This window comes from Macaca fascicularis, chromosome 3, assembly GCF_037993035.2.
Source record: "Macaca fascicularis isolate 582-1 chromosome 3, T2T-MFA8v1.1".
Taxonomy (NCBI): domain Eukaryota; kingdom Metazoa; phylum Chordata; class Mammalia; order Primates; family Cercopithecidae; genus Macaca; species Macaca fascicularis.
The window spans coordinates 111,325,781-111,342,039 of NC_088377.1; the positions used below are offsets into that span (position 1 = coordinate 111,325,781).

The 16,259-nt window shown below is 37.0% G+C and overlaps 1 protein-coding gene across 33 annotated transcripts in view; it reads right to left on the minus strand.

Moving 5' to 3' along the window:
* Window positions 1-16,259, minus strand: part of HDAC9 (histone deacetylase 9) — a 921,222-nt gene that overhangs the window by 119,518 nt on the left and 785,445 nt on the right. For all 33 annotated transcript variants that reach the window (XR_012432611.1, XM_045387612.3, XM_065542223.1 and 30 more), the window contains one exon: window positions 4,289-4,407. Coding sequence is in view for 32 of the 33 variants with exons in the window: in XM_045387612.3 (XP_045243547.1) it covers window positions 4,289-4,407 (119 nt within the window). In the remaining variant the exon portion in view is untranslated. The remainder of the gene's footprint in view (window positions 1-4,288; window positions 4,408-16,259) is intronic.

The window sequence follows — 16,259 nt, forward strand, 5'->3', positions numbered from 1 at the left end:
CTTCCTATTTGAATGACCTTTATTTCCTTCTCTTGCCTGATTGCTCTGGCTAGGACTTCTAAACTATGTTGAATAGGAGTAGTAGAGAGAAGGCATCTTCGTCTTATGCCGGTTTTCAAGGCGAATGCTTCCAACTTTTGCCCATTCAATATAATGTTGGCTGTGGGTTTGGCATAGATGGGTCTTATTATTTTGAGGTATGTTCCTTCAGTACCTAGTTTATTGAGAGTTTTTATCAAGAAGGGGTGTTGAATTTTATTGAAAGCCTTTTCTGTGTCTATTGAGATACTCATGTGGTTTTTGTCTTTAGTTCTGTTTATGTGATGAATCACATTTATTGATTTACTTGTCAAAATAACCCTGTATATTTGTGGACAGAAATGGTTTCTGTCTCAAGGACTATAAAGTATTTATTAAAGGAATGTATTTCACATGTTTATAAAAGGAACATACTTTTTATCAGATATGGCTATCATCTCACAATGACTTTTGCATAATTCCAAAGGAAAAACATATTCTTGTTCACATGACAAAAGCAATTTGAACATATGAATTCATGGCCTGACACCAACAAAAGTAGCGAATGCTTATATGTGTTGAAAGAGAGGAAAAAATATATGTTGTGGCAAAATGAATTTAAACCAAAGAACCCTTTTTTAAAATGTTAACAACACTATAAAGCCAGGGGGTGCTAGTATATGGTGAATTAATTTCATTGTTTGAATATTGCACTTTGTTGTCATGACAACCTGATTAAGTTGTAACCTGAAGACAATTATATCTGATTCAGCATATTTAGAAAGATAAACTGATAACATCAAGGTAAAGTTTGATGCTGGGTTTAGGGCAGGTTAAAAAGCTATCCAGTCATTTCAGGTTGGGATTTAGCCTTGGTCCTTAAGGAGCAGCACTGATACTAAATAAGTAATTCAGATTGTTTATTAAAACTTCAGCAGAAACCAATGCCAAAAGTTTTACAGTCTCATAACAGAAAACACTTAATATGTCAAGAAAGGAGAGGAGAAAAGAGGAGGAAAGTAAAACATCACTAGTGAAAGGAATTACCTTTAATTTTAAATCACCTCTATATTTGGACTGAGATATTGGTGATTACTCCAACCTTTTATTATTATTTTTCAATCAGGTAACTAATGTTTAAAAACAAACAAAAACCCTAGATACTTCTACTTCATTTCTCTTTTCCTTTCAGAGATAGCAAACAAAACTATTTTGAAAGACCGATTCAATGTGCTAAGAAAATATAATTTTAGAATCTCTGACATGGATAGCATCCTCAAAACCACTCTCTATAATTATCAAATATTCTACTTGGAGCAGGAATGAGTTTTGCTAGAATTGGAAAACACTGGGAGAGGAACTTGGTTGTGTTTCTTCTTCCTACTTTTTACTTTAGAATTTAGCCCATTTCTAACTTCATTTTGGGATCACCCTACTCCCACAATGAAGGATGACTTCCTGAACAAGACGGTGAAAGTCCAGTGTTAATTGCCTGTCCAGAACTTTTGGACCAAAACAATACGAATGCGTCTGCCAGATGGTTAGAAAGCAAACAAAGATACCAGGTGGGGATTCCTTTAGGGAACAACTATTCAGCTATCTAGTAATCCCAGCTTCTACCCATTTGTTGTGTGAGCATCTCTGGAAAGTATAGCTGGCAAACTTAGGCTTCCATGAGATAATATATACAGTTGCCCAGATGTGAGGCTTTGCTGTTTTTCATTTAAATATCACAAAACTAGTCAATGTCTGTCATAGACTATGTTTGGGGGATTAAGGGTCATGGGCACTAATATGGTCTCTGTAGTGTGCATCCAAATTCTCTATTCTCATCTGGGCATGATGGCTCATGCCTGTAATCCCAACACTTTGGGAGGCCAAGGCAGGTGGATCACCTGGGGTCAGGAGTTCGAGACCAGCCTGAGCAACACGACGAAACCCTGTTTCTCCAAAAAATACAAAATTAGCCAGGCATGGTGTTACATGCCTGTAATCCCAGCTTCTAGGGAGGCTGAAGCAGGGGAACTGCTTGAACCCGGGAGGCAGAGGTTGCAGTGAGCTGAGATCATCCCATTGTGCTCCAGCCTGGGCAACAAGAGTGAAACTCCATCTCAAAAAAAAAAAAAAAAAAAAAAAAAAAAAAAATCTGTTCTCATGCATTTTATGAAACATTTTCTTTTTAATGGAAAAAATACAGAAAATGCCTCATGCAATTTCACCTAACTACAATTCAGGATAAGAACTTTGATTTTAACCCCAGTTCTTCCAGATTTTTAAATAAATTAGTTGCCTCGTCCATAAGATACGTGAAGAGTTTCAACTACAGACTGTTTAGATTCTAAGGACCTCTCTTCTCATTGTATATTTTTTTCCTTATTAAACTGCAAATATGCAAAAGGTCAAGTATTATATCACTTAAAACTTATGTCTGCTTGCTTTTCTTAGGAAATAGGCACCTAGCAGAGAGCATATGGCTCTTGAGCAGGAAACATACACAAGGGAAGAAATGGGTATGGAGGGACCGGCAACGACGGGAGGGGAGTTGGAGGCATTCTAGACAAACTGATTCGGAGATGGAACACAATGAAGAGCTTCCTCTCAAATGGATAAAGATATATGTAAATGGGTAAAAAATATATTGCAGACGTTATTGTACCATACTAAACCTAGAAGTGGTAGAACCCATGTCTCCTATGCCTAATGACCAAAAGAAACCATGAGACTATTCTCAAGGTCGCATTTGAGATTTGAACTTGACTTGGCCAAAAATGAAGACACAAGGGAACAAAATGATCAATCCCTTTAACTAGTTCTGACAAATAGTCTTGTTACAACCTTTCCCTGTGGCAAGGAGAAAGACTTAAACATAGACACTCCTCTCTTCTGAGTGAGATTCTTAGATTTAATGGCAAAGAACATCTTTTCTAGGGTTCCTTCTTTCTTCGCGAGGTATTTTGTACTTTTTGGGTTTATCTCAACTTGATGTACAAACTCTCTTTTTCTTTGTTCATTTAGACAACTATTTACTAGTTTTGACCCACAAGTGAGGTTTATCTGTGATGGAAAGACTGACTTCCATTGAGTGGAGTTCCATGGATAACAATAATAATTTTTAAAAGGCCATACAGACATTGAATCAGAGCAAACACCTCTCTATTCAATTTTACCAAAATCATGAATTATTTTGCTTTGTTTGTCTTTGTGGAGTTTCCTGTTTTAATATGTTTTTAATAGACAACAAGACACAAAGAATCCTGGGTAAATAATACATGTTAAAAATAGTTACTACCTAACAATGTTACTGGAACAATTAGAGTGCAAAAAACTCTTTCACATGAGAAGCCAACTAAAAACAAAGGTTGGCATGATGCTATTTCTTTGATTCTTTTTAAATTAATACAGCACATTTGGTCCAAACTCATTTCTCCCACTTAAAAGTATTTGGGTTTTTTTGTTGTTGTCTGCTTTGCAACTCTCCCTAAAATATACCATTGTGGGCCTATTCTTTGTGTAATTTTACTTTTTTCTTCTATTTTTAAATAGACACCCCTAGTGCCAATGTACATTTATATGTGAGCTATATATATATACACATATCCTTTTTTTCCCACTCAGAGAGCAAGGGAATTATTCTTAAAGAAATCCTCTTTCTAGCCAGATTCCATTAAGTTGTGTTATTCAAATGCACTGTAACATAAAATTTATTTCTTCACGTGGTGTCCAGTTGCTAAGGAACACAGCCAAAAAGTTCAACTTTGCAACACAACAGAAGACGAGTAGAGATTATGAGAGTTGCCCATAGACACATACAGAGGCTCTGAGCAAGGGGAATTACACTTTTGTTTTCAAACCTGGAAGTGCATAATATTATTAAGAAATAGCTATTTTTATCCCATGGACAATGGAACTTCCATTCTCCTTGGAAAAGCACAGTAGCTTTTCTAGACTCATGACCTCTCAAGTCATGCAGCACATTTTAAACAGAAGCCCTATCACTTCTGCCTTTAAATGCAAAACAGGTCTCCTGAAAAGCATACAATTTCTGAAATGTGTTGTCATGTCCACCAAAGGAAACACTTCAACTTTGTTTTTCTTAAAGGCAAATTTCTACAGAAACATGAATCTGACAGAGCAATAAACACCATCTGAATCATTTTCAAATGTCTCACCCAAGTTTACTGGACACATGTAAAAGGTGGTGCCTATCATAAAGACCTAAAAGATGGTATGATATCAGAGCCTTTCATAAAGTCCTGAAAGAGATACTTACATTTTGCTGTCACTTTGTACCCTCCTAGAGGAGGGGTGTGGCCTTCCAATGCATCGAATCCAGCGGATACTAAGACCATATCTGGATCAAACTCTTTGGCCACAGGCTTCACGATGGTCCTGCACAGTAAAAATGCAACCGGTCACATGTGGGACTGGTGAATACCTTTAAAAATCGTTCAGTGGAAACGACCTGGCACAACAATAGGAACTTCCCAAGAATAAAGAAAAGTGGAATACAAACATTATTTGAATGGAACAAAAATGTATCATTTCCTTAATAATGAATCGCTATTATTTTAGCATCCCAATTCAGTCTTTTTTCTTTCATCTTTTTTCCTCCAAATGGAAACAAACAAACAAACAAAAAAAACCAAACTGCTTTGCAGGTACATTATAAAACCCATCATATTACACATACGTCTGTGGCTGTTTTATCGCACTGCCTATAAAAAACTGCTTCTTCCAAGGGAGTGACTAATGTTTTACAGAGGAAAGTCAAAGCTTTAGTGAAAACCCGGCTTGCTCCAGTTAGTGAGAACTTGGTGTAAATTTGAACTATAAATTTCTTTTGGGAAAAGTTTGCTTTCCCAACTTAAAAAAAAAAAAAATTTAAATATTTATCATGGTAGGGGGTGACTCTTGCAAAGGAGAAACACGAAATTCCCTTAATAGAATCCAGACTACAATGTTAAGTGAGTCCAAAGTCAGACACACCAGGAATGTGGCAGCCTCATCCATGACAGCAACCCCTGCTGGCCCCAGTCAGACACTTCAACACTTCCCTTCTCAACTTCAGGGCTCCCAAACCTCTTTCTCATCATTGCTAGGTTTGAGAAAGAATGACTAATGGATGCAACTGGGCTTTATAAAATTTTTACACAGGCTTGAAGACCAGTATGCCATCATAAAAATTCAAATTTCAAAAACTATTTACTGAAATGGGGAAACTGCATGCTATAATAAATTTAAAAAGTAGTACAGTCACTCTTGTGTGTTTGTGAGAGATAAACTAAAACAAATATTAAAATAGTTATCCTTCAATAATGACATAATTACTTTAATTTTTATGTTTGTAAGTTTTCCAGATTTTCTATAATGATTACATATTAATTTTATATTTAAAAGTTATTGCATATCATAATCAAGAAGTTGCAGTTATGCAGTAAAAATATTTAGTTGAAACTTACCTAGAAATGTAAATGATTGAAATATTTTTCCTAATAATCCACTACTGTCATAAAAATTCTATCCTTCAAGTTCATAAATATACATGGAAGTGACTTCCCCAGTAGTCCTTCCAACAACTGGTAAACCACATAAATCTGAATTGGCTCATCAGTAAAACTAAGTGAAAACCTAATTTTATTTACTATACACAATTGTGTTAAGTTTTTTCTTCAATAAAATTAAAAATTTCTAATACAGCTACATTATTAAGAGATATACTAGGTTCTTCCCCATCCCAGTAATTGCAAATCTTATATTATGGTTTTCATTAAAGGTGTCACATATAATAAATTCACTATTTTTCATGAGTGAAATAGTCCTGTGGTATATGTTGGGATATTAGAGATTGGAATAAGTTTTTTCAAAGAATTAAGAGTGCTCTATCAAGATACTGTATTTAATTTTATTAATCCTACATACTCCCTTAGAGAATGGATGCTGCTACAAAATTCAGTAAGTAGATGATTGAACCAGATTGTCCATGCAATCATAAGCATCATAGTAATTAATTTTCCATCTCTTTTCCCTCTATTGGAAGGTCATTCTTCCCTCATTTTCCCCCCAGTATTTACCCATCTTTTAAGGCACAACTCACATACTATCTTCTCAATAAAGTCTTCTCTCTACCCATGGATATTAAATATAGGTGCATATTTTCAAAGTACAAGAAGACAGCAGAGGAGACAAGATTGCCCATATAATTTTAGAACATTGAAAACATAGAGATGATCTACAGAGTATAAGCGCCTACAGAGAAGACACAAAAAGCAAGCTAATTTTTCTCTCTCTTCTTGGAAAAACTAACTCAAAAAGCAGAAAATGCCAACAGTCAGCTTATTTTTCCAATCTTCCTATAGTTAATCAGTGGTCAAGAAGCCCCATTCACATTTACAGTACTCTTTTCTTAAATACGATGGATGCAAATATTTTGTTAATACAGACTTACAGGGAAACTATAGCTCTCTATGCCACATATCTCTGAATATACGGAATCTACTGGTTTCTATCTGAAGCAAATTGCACATTTGCTATGTGGGTCACTTCTAAATTCACAAACACAATGTGTTTTCTAATTTCCTGTGGGTTTTCAAATTCCTTCATCTTATAGGCCTAATCCTATATATCTGAACTCATTCCAAAAAGTAAGAAAAAGATAGAAAATTTAGAAAAAGGATACATCACCTGATAGAATCCTTTCACTTAAAAATATACTCGCCTAGAATTATGTCTGGGTGGAAGCTGTTTTTTGAATCAATTAGTGAAGCATGATAAGAACAGAGGCATTATGCTGCAATGCATGCTGTGTGTTTTCGATTAAATTGAAGAACTACATAGCAATAGATGGTTATGGATGGTGATATTGGTAAGGTTCATTCATTCATTTCAACAAGTATATGTTGAGTGTCTACTATGTTGCAAACACCGTCTTGGTCTAAAGATGTGCTCAATTTTGAACTGAATATTATTTATTTTCCTATTGTCAGCATTGAATTCTTACTCTCTTCTCTGATAAATGAATGAAACTGAGACTCCATAGATCTCTTTATTTTGGCAATGACTTGACAAATGTCCATGGAAGTGTTCACTGTTCTATTTATGCCAGTCTAGATTAATTTGTACTCAAAAAGATCTATCATGTCTGAAAGACTGAATAATGTATTTGAGGGTAAAAAGTAGGAAAAACAATGTAATTTTTATTAAAACAAATCTTCGAAGGCACTAATTTAAAATTTTTTCTGAAGAATTGGGATTTCTGATTAAAGTTAGCAAACAAAGCATACATGTTTTCCTCTCATCTTTTCCAATATCCCACTGAAAAGAAAGTATAGGAAGATACATATGAACTCATGGTTCTTAACAGATGAATAATTTAGATGACTGTATCCATGGGTTAGTATATATTTCCTAAAAGCAATGGCACCCCAGTGGCAAGGAGCAGAGTTAATACCCAGATCTTCCTTTCTCATATCAATCTCCAGTAAAAGGACCCAGAGATCCTTGGAGAAGTGGTTGATTCCAGCACTGCATCAGGGAAAATACTACATGACTCTGGAATATCTTGTGGTGACAGAAATCAACAAAATGCTTAAAAAAAGACATGGACATGTCAGTAGGACATGTGAACCAATATGAAAGCACTTCCAATGGCCAAAGCTGAAACAATTTGAGGAGCAAAATAAATAATGATAGTATTGGATTATAATCCAAACAATTAAACACCAAGTCCATAGTGAATACATAATAATTGAATAGAAAGGAGAGAAAATAGCTCTCTTACAGAAAAATATCATCTAATAAATGTAGAAGAATTGAGGAAAATATATAATTACCATTGGAACAAGACAGAAATAATTCATGCAGGCAAGATTCAAGGATGGATACCAAAATTAGTGGAGCCAGGCATTGTGGCTCATGGCTGTAATCCCAGCACTTTCAGAAGCCAAGGCAGGAGAATTGCTTGAGCTTAGGGGTTCCACCCTGGGTAACACACAGAGACCCCATTTCTCCAAAAAAGACTAGCCACGCATGGTAGTGTGTGCCTGTGGTTCCAATGACTCGGCAGACTGAGACAGGAGGATCGTTTGAGCCCAGAAGTTTGAGGCTGCAATGCATTATGATTGTGTCACTGCACTCCAGCCTAGGTGACAGAGCAAGACCCTGTCTCAAAAAATAGTAATAACAATAATAATGATAATAAATAAGATTAGTGGACAAAAGTTCGTGGACAATCATTATATTTGCATAATCCTAAAGTATCTTCTGTGAGGTACTAAAAAGGAAAATAATAGAAACTTTGAAATGAAGAAAACACAGACACTACCTGAATAAAGTTAACATCTCCTATAATTGGACATACCGGCATCAATACTCCCTGATATGATGCATTAAAGGCAAAGCAGTCCTATGGCATTTTTGCTAAAAACATATAACTTCAAATCTCATAATGAGGAAATATTAAACAAATTTAAATTGAGAAATATTTGACAAAATAAGTGACCAGTATTCCTCAAAAGTCATGGCCATAAAAAACAAGAGAAGATTAAGGACTTGTTACAGATTGGAGGAGATTGAGGAGGCATGGTGTCTAAGGGCAATGCAGTACCCTGGATTGGATTCTGGGACAGAAACAGGACATCAGTGGAAAATTTGCAGTCCCATATAAAATCTGTAGTTTAGATACGAGCATTGTACACATATTGCTTTCTTAATTTTGATAACTATACTATGATTATGTAAGTTTTTAATATTAGGGTACACTAGGTGTTGGTGTACAGGAACTCTGCCCTATTTTGACAGCTTTTGCTGTAATTTCAATATTATTTCAAAATAAAATGCTAACAAGTATCAGAATATCAAAATAAATAAAATTATAGCAATTAAAGACGGTAGGACAATTGTCACCTACCGCCCTGCATATGCGCCCATGGGACCACAGAAGAGATGAGAGAAACTCCATCCAATTGAGCCCGTGTCAGGAAAACTCTCTAAACCCGTGTTTTTTTTTCTGCTGTCACACTACCACAATAATCATCAATACAGAAGACTTCTGTGATCAAAGGTGGGTGCTTTTCTCCACATGCCAAGTAGTGGACATCTGCTGGGTGTTCTCCAATTCAATTTCAGCACTATCTACCTGGAGATAGATAGTGCAGATCCCACAAGTTAAGGACTCAGTCTCTTTAATAGTCTGTTCTTGCACTGCTATGAAGAAATACCTGAGACTGGGTAATTTATAAAGAAAACAGGTTTAATTGGCTCACAGTTCTGCAGACTGTACAGGAAGCATGACACTGGCATCTGTTTGGCTTCTGGGAGGCCTCAGGAAACCTACAAACATGGCAGAGTAGGAGGAAGAGAGAGAGGAAGGAGGTGCTACTTTTAAACAACAAAATCTCATGAGAACTCTATCATGAGAACAGCACTAGGTGAGTGGTGCTAAACCATAAGAAACCACTCCTATGATCCAATCACCTCCCACCAAGCCCCACCTCCAGCATTTAGGATTACATTTTGACATGAGATTTGGTGGGACACAGATCCAGACCAAGACTACTCTCCCAAGCCGCCTCCCCACCCCTGGCCTGCAACACACACACACATACCAATTGTGAGTCCAGGAACTTCCCTTCAATCTGGGGTTCCCATAACCCCCTCTTTGGGTTGGATTAATTTGCTAGAGCTGTTTCACAGAACTCAGGGAAGCACTTACTGACATTAACTTTATTATAAAGGACATTCAAAGGCTGCAGATGAAGAGATGCATAAGAGAAGGTATGGGGGAAGGCATGTGGAGTCTCCATGCCCTCCCTGGGAATGCCACCCTTCAGGAACCTCTACATTTCCAGCTATCTGGAAGCTCCCCAAACCAGTCCTCTTGAGTTTTTATGAAAGCTTCAGGACATTCAGCATTCCATCATTCCAGAGAGAGTCTTAAGACCTACAATAAGAAGGGTGGGAAGAGTAGAGTCCTGCCTTGGGACAGGTGAAAGGAGAGCAGGAGAAGAAGGCCTCTGAGGCCTAACACACCCAACATTATATTACTTTTAATGGCAAAAACCACAATTACTTTTGCACCAGCCTACTAAGAAAAAAAACTGTAGCAAGAACTATGGGAGTTATGAGCTAGGAACCATGGACAAAAACTAATGTATGTCCTAATACCATATGCCCCACTGAGGAAACGGGTATGGTGATGGAAAAGAGGCAGGACGTAAAACAAGAAATTAAAAAATTATCAGTCAGTTAAGAACATTAGACTACATCCAACACCTTAATTACCTTTCCTCGATGCCAGCAACCAAGCAACACAATCAGATTGCCTCTTTCTTAAAGAAAAGTATGTATGTGTGTGAACAAAGCTAAGACTTCTAATGTAGATACTGGGACTCTAACGTGTAGCCCTCCTTATTTTGTCATTTATGGGGATCCAGAGACCAAGAGCTGCTGTCTTCTAGAATGCTAACACTAAAGTGGGGTTTGACAGTCCACACACACTCAATTGACCCATTTATACAACCACAGGGAAAACTGGTACCAGCTACTACTTTCTTAAATATGAGTGGAAAATCAGGGATTACCTGGCATATAAGAAGACCATGTATGAAAGAAAAAAAAAAAAAAGATTAAAACAAACATGTATATAGAAGACTCTAAATGAAACAGAGAAAGTTCAAACAACAAAAATAATAATTTCAAAGAAATGCTGGAAAATATTTTAGCCTTAAAACAAAGACATGCTGTTATGAAAAAGAACAATCAAAGAACAAGGGAAGTACTTAAAGATAAAAACTAAAATTGCATAACTTAAAAAATTAGTAGAAGATTTGAAGAAATAAAATTGAAAAAATCTTCCAGAAGAGGAAGAAAATAGGTAAAGTATAAAATAGATGGGAAAATATAAGACACAGAGGGTCTTGCAGAAGTCCTATATTTAAATAATAGGAGTCGCTGAGACAGCCAAGAAAAGAGAGGGGAGGAAATGATCAACTTACAACAGGAGATAATTTTTCGGAACTAAAAACACTTAAGTCTATGAATTTGATTAGTCTAACCAGTGTGAAGCTCTATGTATTTTTTTTAAATAGACACTTGTCAGATCCTAAGAGATCCTTAAAAAGAAAAAAAATGTGTCCTCAAAGAATCAGAAAATGATATTGACAGCAAAGTCCTAATCAGTAGCACTGAATGTTTTTACATTCTGAGGGAAAATTATTTTTAAACTTTAATGCTGCTTGCAGCCATCACATACTAGTTTTTAAGTATGTGACTTAAATAAAAATACTTTAAAATATATTAGGGCTCAGAAATTTATTTTTCAATGCACCCTTTCCAAATAACTTACTTGACAATGTACTTTTGAAAAGCAAGGAAGTGTATGAAAGAAAGAATGAGGCGTGGGACCAAGTAGTGGATATGCCATCATAGGAGAATGAAGAAGATTCACTGGTGATTTGCACCTACATTGCTTTGCTAGAAAACACATGCTTGAAGCAATAATAATGGCATATATGCTTTTTTGTCCTCACTTACCAATGGTTATTCTGTCATGCTCTTCTTGAAGAACAACCCTCTTCCTTCTTCCCTGCTTGTCTCCACCCCTGGTGAAACCCATGCTAGTGAGAATAAACCGACCTTATAAAAATAAAAGGAGACAGAAAGAGTACTACCACTAATAGAGATATCGATCATGTGACTAGAAGCTAAACACAGTAAGCAGAAAAGAATTCCACTTTAAATTTCTTTCCATGAGATTTGGAACAATTGATTCTGGTTCTGAACTTCCTCAGAATCAGATTTCTGGAACTGTTTCATCTCTAGTCAATGGCCAAACAATTGGTTGCACTGACATTGAGTCAAGTGTTGTCCTTAAGTTGAACCACACTAGTAATTTCCCATGACTCACCCCAGCATGTGCTGAGTGAACGGTTTAAGACGCTACCCACTCATTTGACGTGCTCAGTTGCAAGAAGGGAGCTCCCATAGGAGCAGAATTCTGGCTTGGTTCCACAGCCTGCAACTCAAAATTATAAAGCAAATTTCACAACATCTTAACCTACAAAGTTACTCAACAATATTTTTATATTCATTTAGAAGTAATTTATTGAGTTCCTGCCATATGGGAAGCACTGGGATGGTGCTGGGATTCAAAGATGCAAATATGTTGTAACTCTGCCTTCAAAAAGATCGTAGGTTAGAAGGAAAGGCAGGTGGAAAACAAACCCAGGCACACACAATGTGCTGAGGGACAGTGAAGAGCGGACAACCAACAAGGAAGAAACAATGTGAAGGAAGTCCACCCGAGAGGATGTGTAAAGTGAGTTAGGACATCAGTTACAGGCCAGGGTTCACAGCAAAGTCCCTGATCTCTTGCCTTTATGGAGTTTACATTCTAACAGGGGAGAAAGACACTATATAAATAAACAAGTAAGCATGTAATAAGAACTAAGGTGAAAAACAAATTGTACAGAAAGTCACAGGGGTGGTGCACATTGAGACAGTGGTACCCAGAGAAGGCCATTCTGAGGTGGACATAGCCCTGAAGTACGAGGGTCTTCCATGTATTCAGGGCATCAAAAGAATGTCACTGTGGCTCACACAAAGTGAATGAAAGGAAAGATGGTTGGAAATGGGATCAGAAAGGTGGCATAAAGCCAGTTCATGTAGCATCTCGTAGGCCATTGTGAGGACATTGGATTTCATTCTGAACAAGAGTGGAAACTCAAAAGTTTTGAGTAGGCAGTTATATGATCTTATATGTCACCTCTGAGACAGCAGATTCTGATCCCCTGTATAATTTATAACAACATATTATAATCATGCAAATGTAAATTATAGGTGAACATCCAAACCTACCTTTTTTCTTTATAGTCTAATTGTATGTCATTGCATGAAAGCATCAGATTATAAAATTATACCTTTTCAAATGGTACAATAACTTTTTTATCTTTTAGGTTTTTCGGGCAAAAACAAAAATGCACATTATAGACTGCACAGTTTTTCATGCATTCACCTATGTTTGTGCATGAAGTACAAGGAAAAGATGCTCCCAAGCAAAGTGGTGAAGGCAGCATATCAAAGAACTGTTTCTACACAGATTCCAGGCAGCAGTTGTGGCTGCTGGTGCTGCAGATCAGCCCCCAGCGCCTCACACACCACAGGCCCAGTAGGATCCTTGTGGGGGGCACTAAATGAAGGTTTACTATGGACATTTGTGGAAAATCGTCAGTGCTAGGAGCTCTAAGCACACCAGGTATAACCGATGTTCTCCTCTAGCTCCACCAGCCCAGACCTGAATAAGTCCTGCTCTTCTTCCTTAACCTTCACCCTCCAACTCTTTACACCCGAACACACACACATTGCCCCCTTCTCTCTTTTACCACCCCCTATTTTTATTGCCTCAATTTTTCATCTTTGGCAGCTCCCTGTCTCTTTCTCAAACCCATAGCCAGTCTTCCAAGGAATCCTATTGTCTACACTTTCAAAATATATCCAGAAATTTACCATGTTCCTACACCTCCACTCATCCTGGCCTGTGCCAGCTTTACTGCTCACCTGGATCACAGCCGTGGCCTCCTCGGAGGGGCCCATCCTACCTCTTTACCCCTGTACTCTGTTCTCAAAATGGATACCGGCAAGCTTAACATGTTTAATCAGATCCTCATCATTTCTCTTCTAGTGAAAGCAAATTTTGTTGTTGTTTTTTGTTTGTTTTAATGACCCATGAGTCTCTGGTCAGTGAAGCTTGGCCAGAACTCTATTCACAAATATGCCTGATACACTCTGGTCAAAGGAATTTTTTTTAACAACTAAAATGTTTATTGTGGTAAAATGTACATTAAATAAAATGTACTACTTTAACCATTTTAAATATTTAACCATTTAAGTTCGGCGGCATTAAGTATATTCTCACTGTTGTGCAACTATCACCACCATCCAACTCCAGAACTTTTTCATCTTTCCAAACTGAGAAACTCTGTAACCATCAAACAGTGACTCAATAACTTCCCATTTCCACTTCCTCGAAGGCCCTGGCAACCACCATTCCAATTTCTGTCTCTATAAGTAGAGCATTTTGGGGGGCTCAAGGGTGATAAAGTATTTGTTTACTCTCAATCCTCTTAGTTTTTTTTTCTTTCCTTTTTAAAAAAAATTGTAGTAAGAATCCTCAGCATGAGATCCACCCTCTCAAACAACTTTCAAGAGTATAATACAATATTACCTGTAGGTACAATGTTAAACAACAGATCTCTAGAACTTAATCATCCTACATAACTGAAACTTTATATCCTTTGAGCAACTCCCCATTTTCCCCTGGTCCCAGCCCCTGGCAACCAATGCACCCTCTGCTTCTATGAGTTTGACTATTTTAGATACCTCATATAAGTGAAATCATGCAGTATTTGTCCTGATTCTGCCTTATTTCACTCAGCATACTGTCCTCCGGGTTCATCTATGTTGTTACATATGGCAGGGTCCCCTCATTTGTAAAGCTGAATAATATTCTATGGTATCTATATACCACATTTTCTTTATCCATTCATCCATCCAGAGACACTTATGTTGTTTAATATGAAGAAATTGGAACACTTGTACACTGTTGGTGAGAATGTAAAATGTTGCAGTTACTATGTAAAACAGTGCAAGCTTCCTTAAAAAATATGTAATATAAATGCTATATGATCCAGCAATCCCACTTCTGGATGTGTATCCAAAAGAATTGAAATCCAGAATCTCAATGAGATATTTGTGTTCCCATGCTCATTGTGGCAGTACTCACAGTGGCCATGGAGATTTCACACTGGCTGTTCCCCTCACCTGAATGATCTTCCCCAGAGGACTAACTCCCTTGCCTCATTCAAACCTTTACTCGTCTATTATCTTCTCAGTAAGACCTTCTCCTGACAACCCTTCCCACGCCTACCCCTCCTCTGTCATTCCTAACTCTTCTCTTCTGTTTTTTTTTTTTTTCCACCATAACACTTATCTTCCAAAGTCACACATGATTTACTTATATATTTTGTCCAACGTTTATTTTTTCATTGCTTCTTCCCACTAAATGCAAGTTCTCTAGGGAAGAAATGTTTCTCTTTTTGTTCACAGATGTATTTTGGGGACCTAAAAGAATGTCCAAACAGGGGTGCTGAATCTTTTGGCTTCCCTGGGCCACATTAGAAGATGAAGAATTGCCTTGGGCCACACATAAAATATACTAACACTAACAATAGCTGATGAACTAAAAAATAAAATCCCCCCCAAAATCATAATGTTTTAAGAAAGTTTACAAATTTGTGTTGGGTCACATTCAAAGCCATCCTAGGCCACGTTCAAAGCTGTCCTGGGCCCCATGAGGCCCATGGGCTGTGGGCTGGACAAATTAAAGTCTAGCACATGGTGGATAATCAATAAATAGTTGTTGAATGTTATACCCAGTGATGCCCTTTCTGGTTTTTCGTGTTTGCAGGTCAGATTTTCTTGGTGCCTCACTCTTCCCCAGCCTCTGCACATTTCACAAATGCATGTAAAATCCCTCTTTCAGTGGAAGGCCATTCACATTTCTACTGTGGCTTCATTGTCTATGAGCTTTTGCTTTAAATGCAAACATCAGAAAATCGTCCTTTCCTCTCTTGTCCAGCTGGTTCCAAATCTCTCCAGACACGAAAGCAGAATGGGGATGATAATTACAAGAATATGTAAATGCTCATTTAATTCATTTTTAATCTAGAAATTATACTACTGTAATGAGGAGAAAAGGAAAAGATTGGGCTAAAAAACTTTCACACCTTCAGAAAATGTGACATATATATGATATGCCTTCTATTTTTTTACATATTTTGTTTATTGCATTCTCCTGGATCTACATAGCTTTTCTCTTTCTGGCTCCATAATTCTTCTCAAAATGAATTTCCTCTCATCTTATCCTATTTTTATTCATTGATTTAGATATGCTTCTAAGCTAGTTAGGTTTTTTTCGTATTTTTATAAATTAATTATCCAAATGGGAACTCTGTCAGTATAAAGGAAAACATTGTTCTCTAACCATCTTGCTTTGATGAGCATTGGAACACTGTATGAACCAGATGGAGATGGGGGAAAGGTGAGGTTTCTCCAAAAGTCTTCAAAAAGGGGGTTAAATTCTGCAATGATTTCTACTGGTGTGCCATCTCAAAATTGAATTATCTGGTTTTGGTGTACAACTGTAAGGGGTAAGAAAAAATCACTTGATTCCAACTCAAGATATTCAA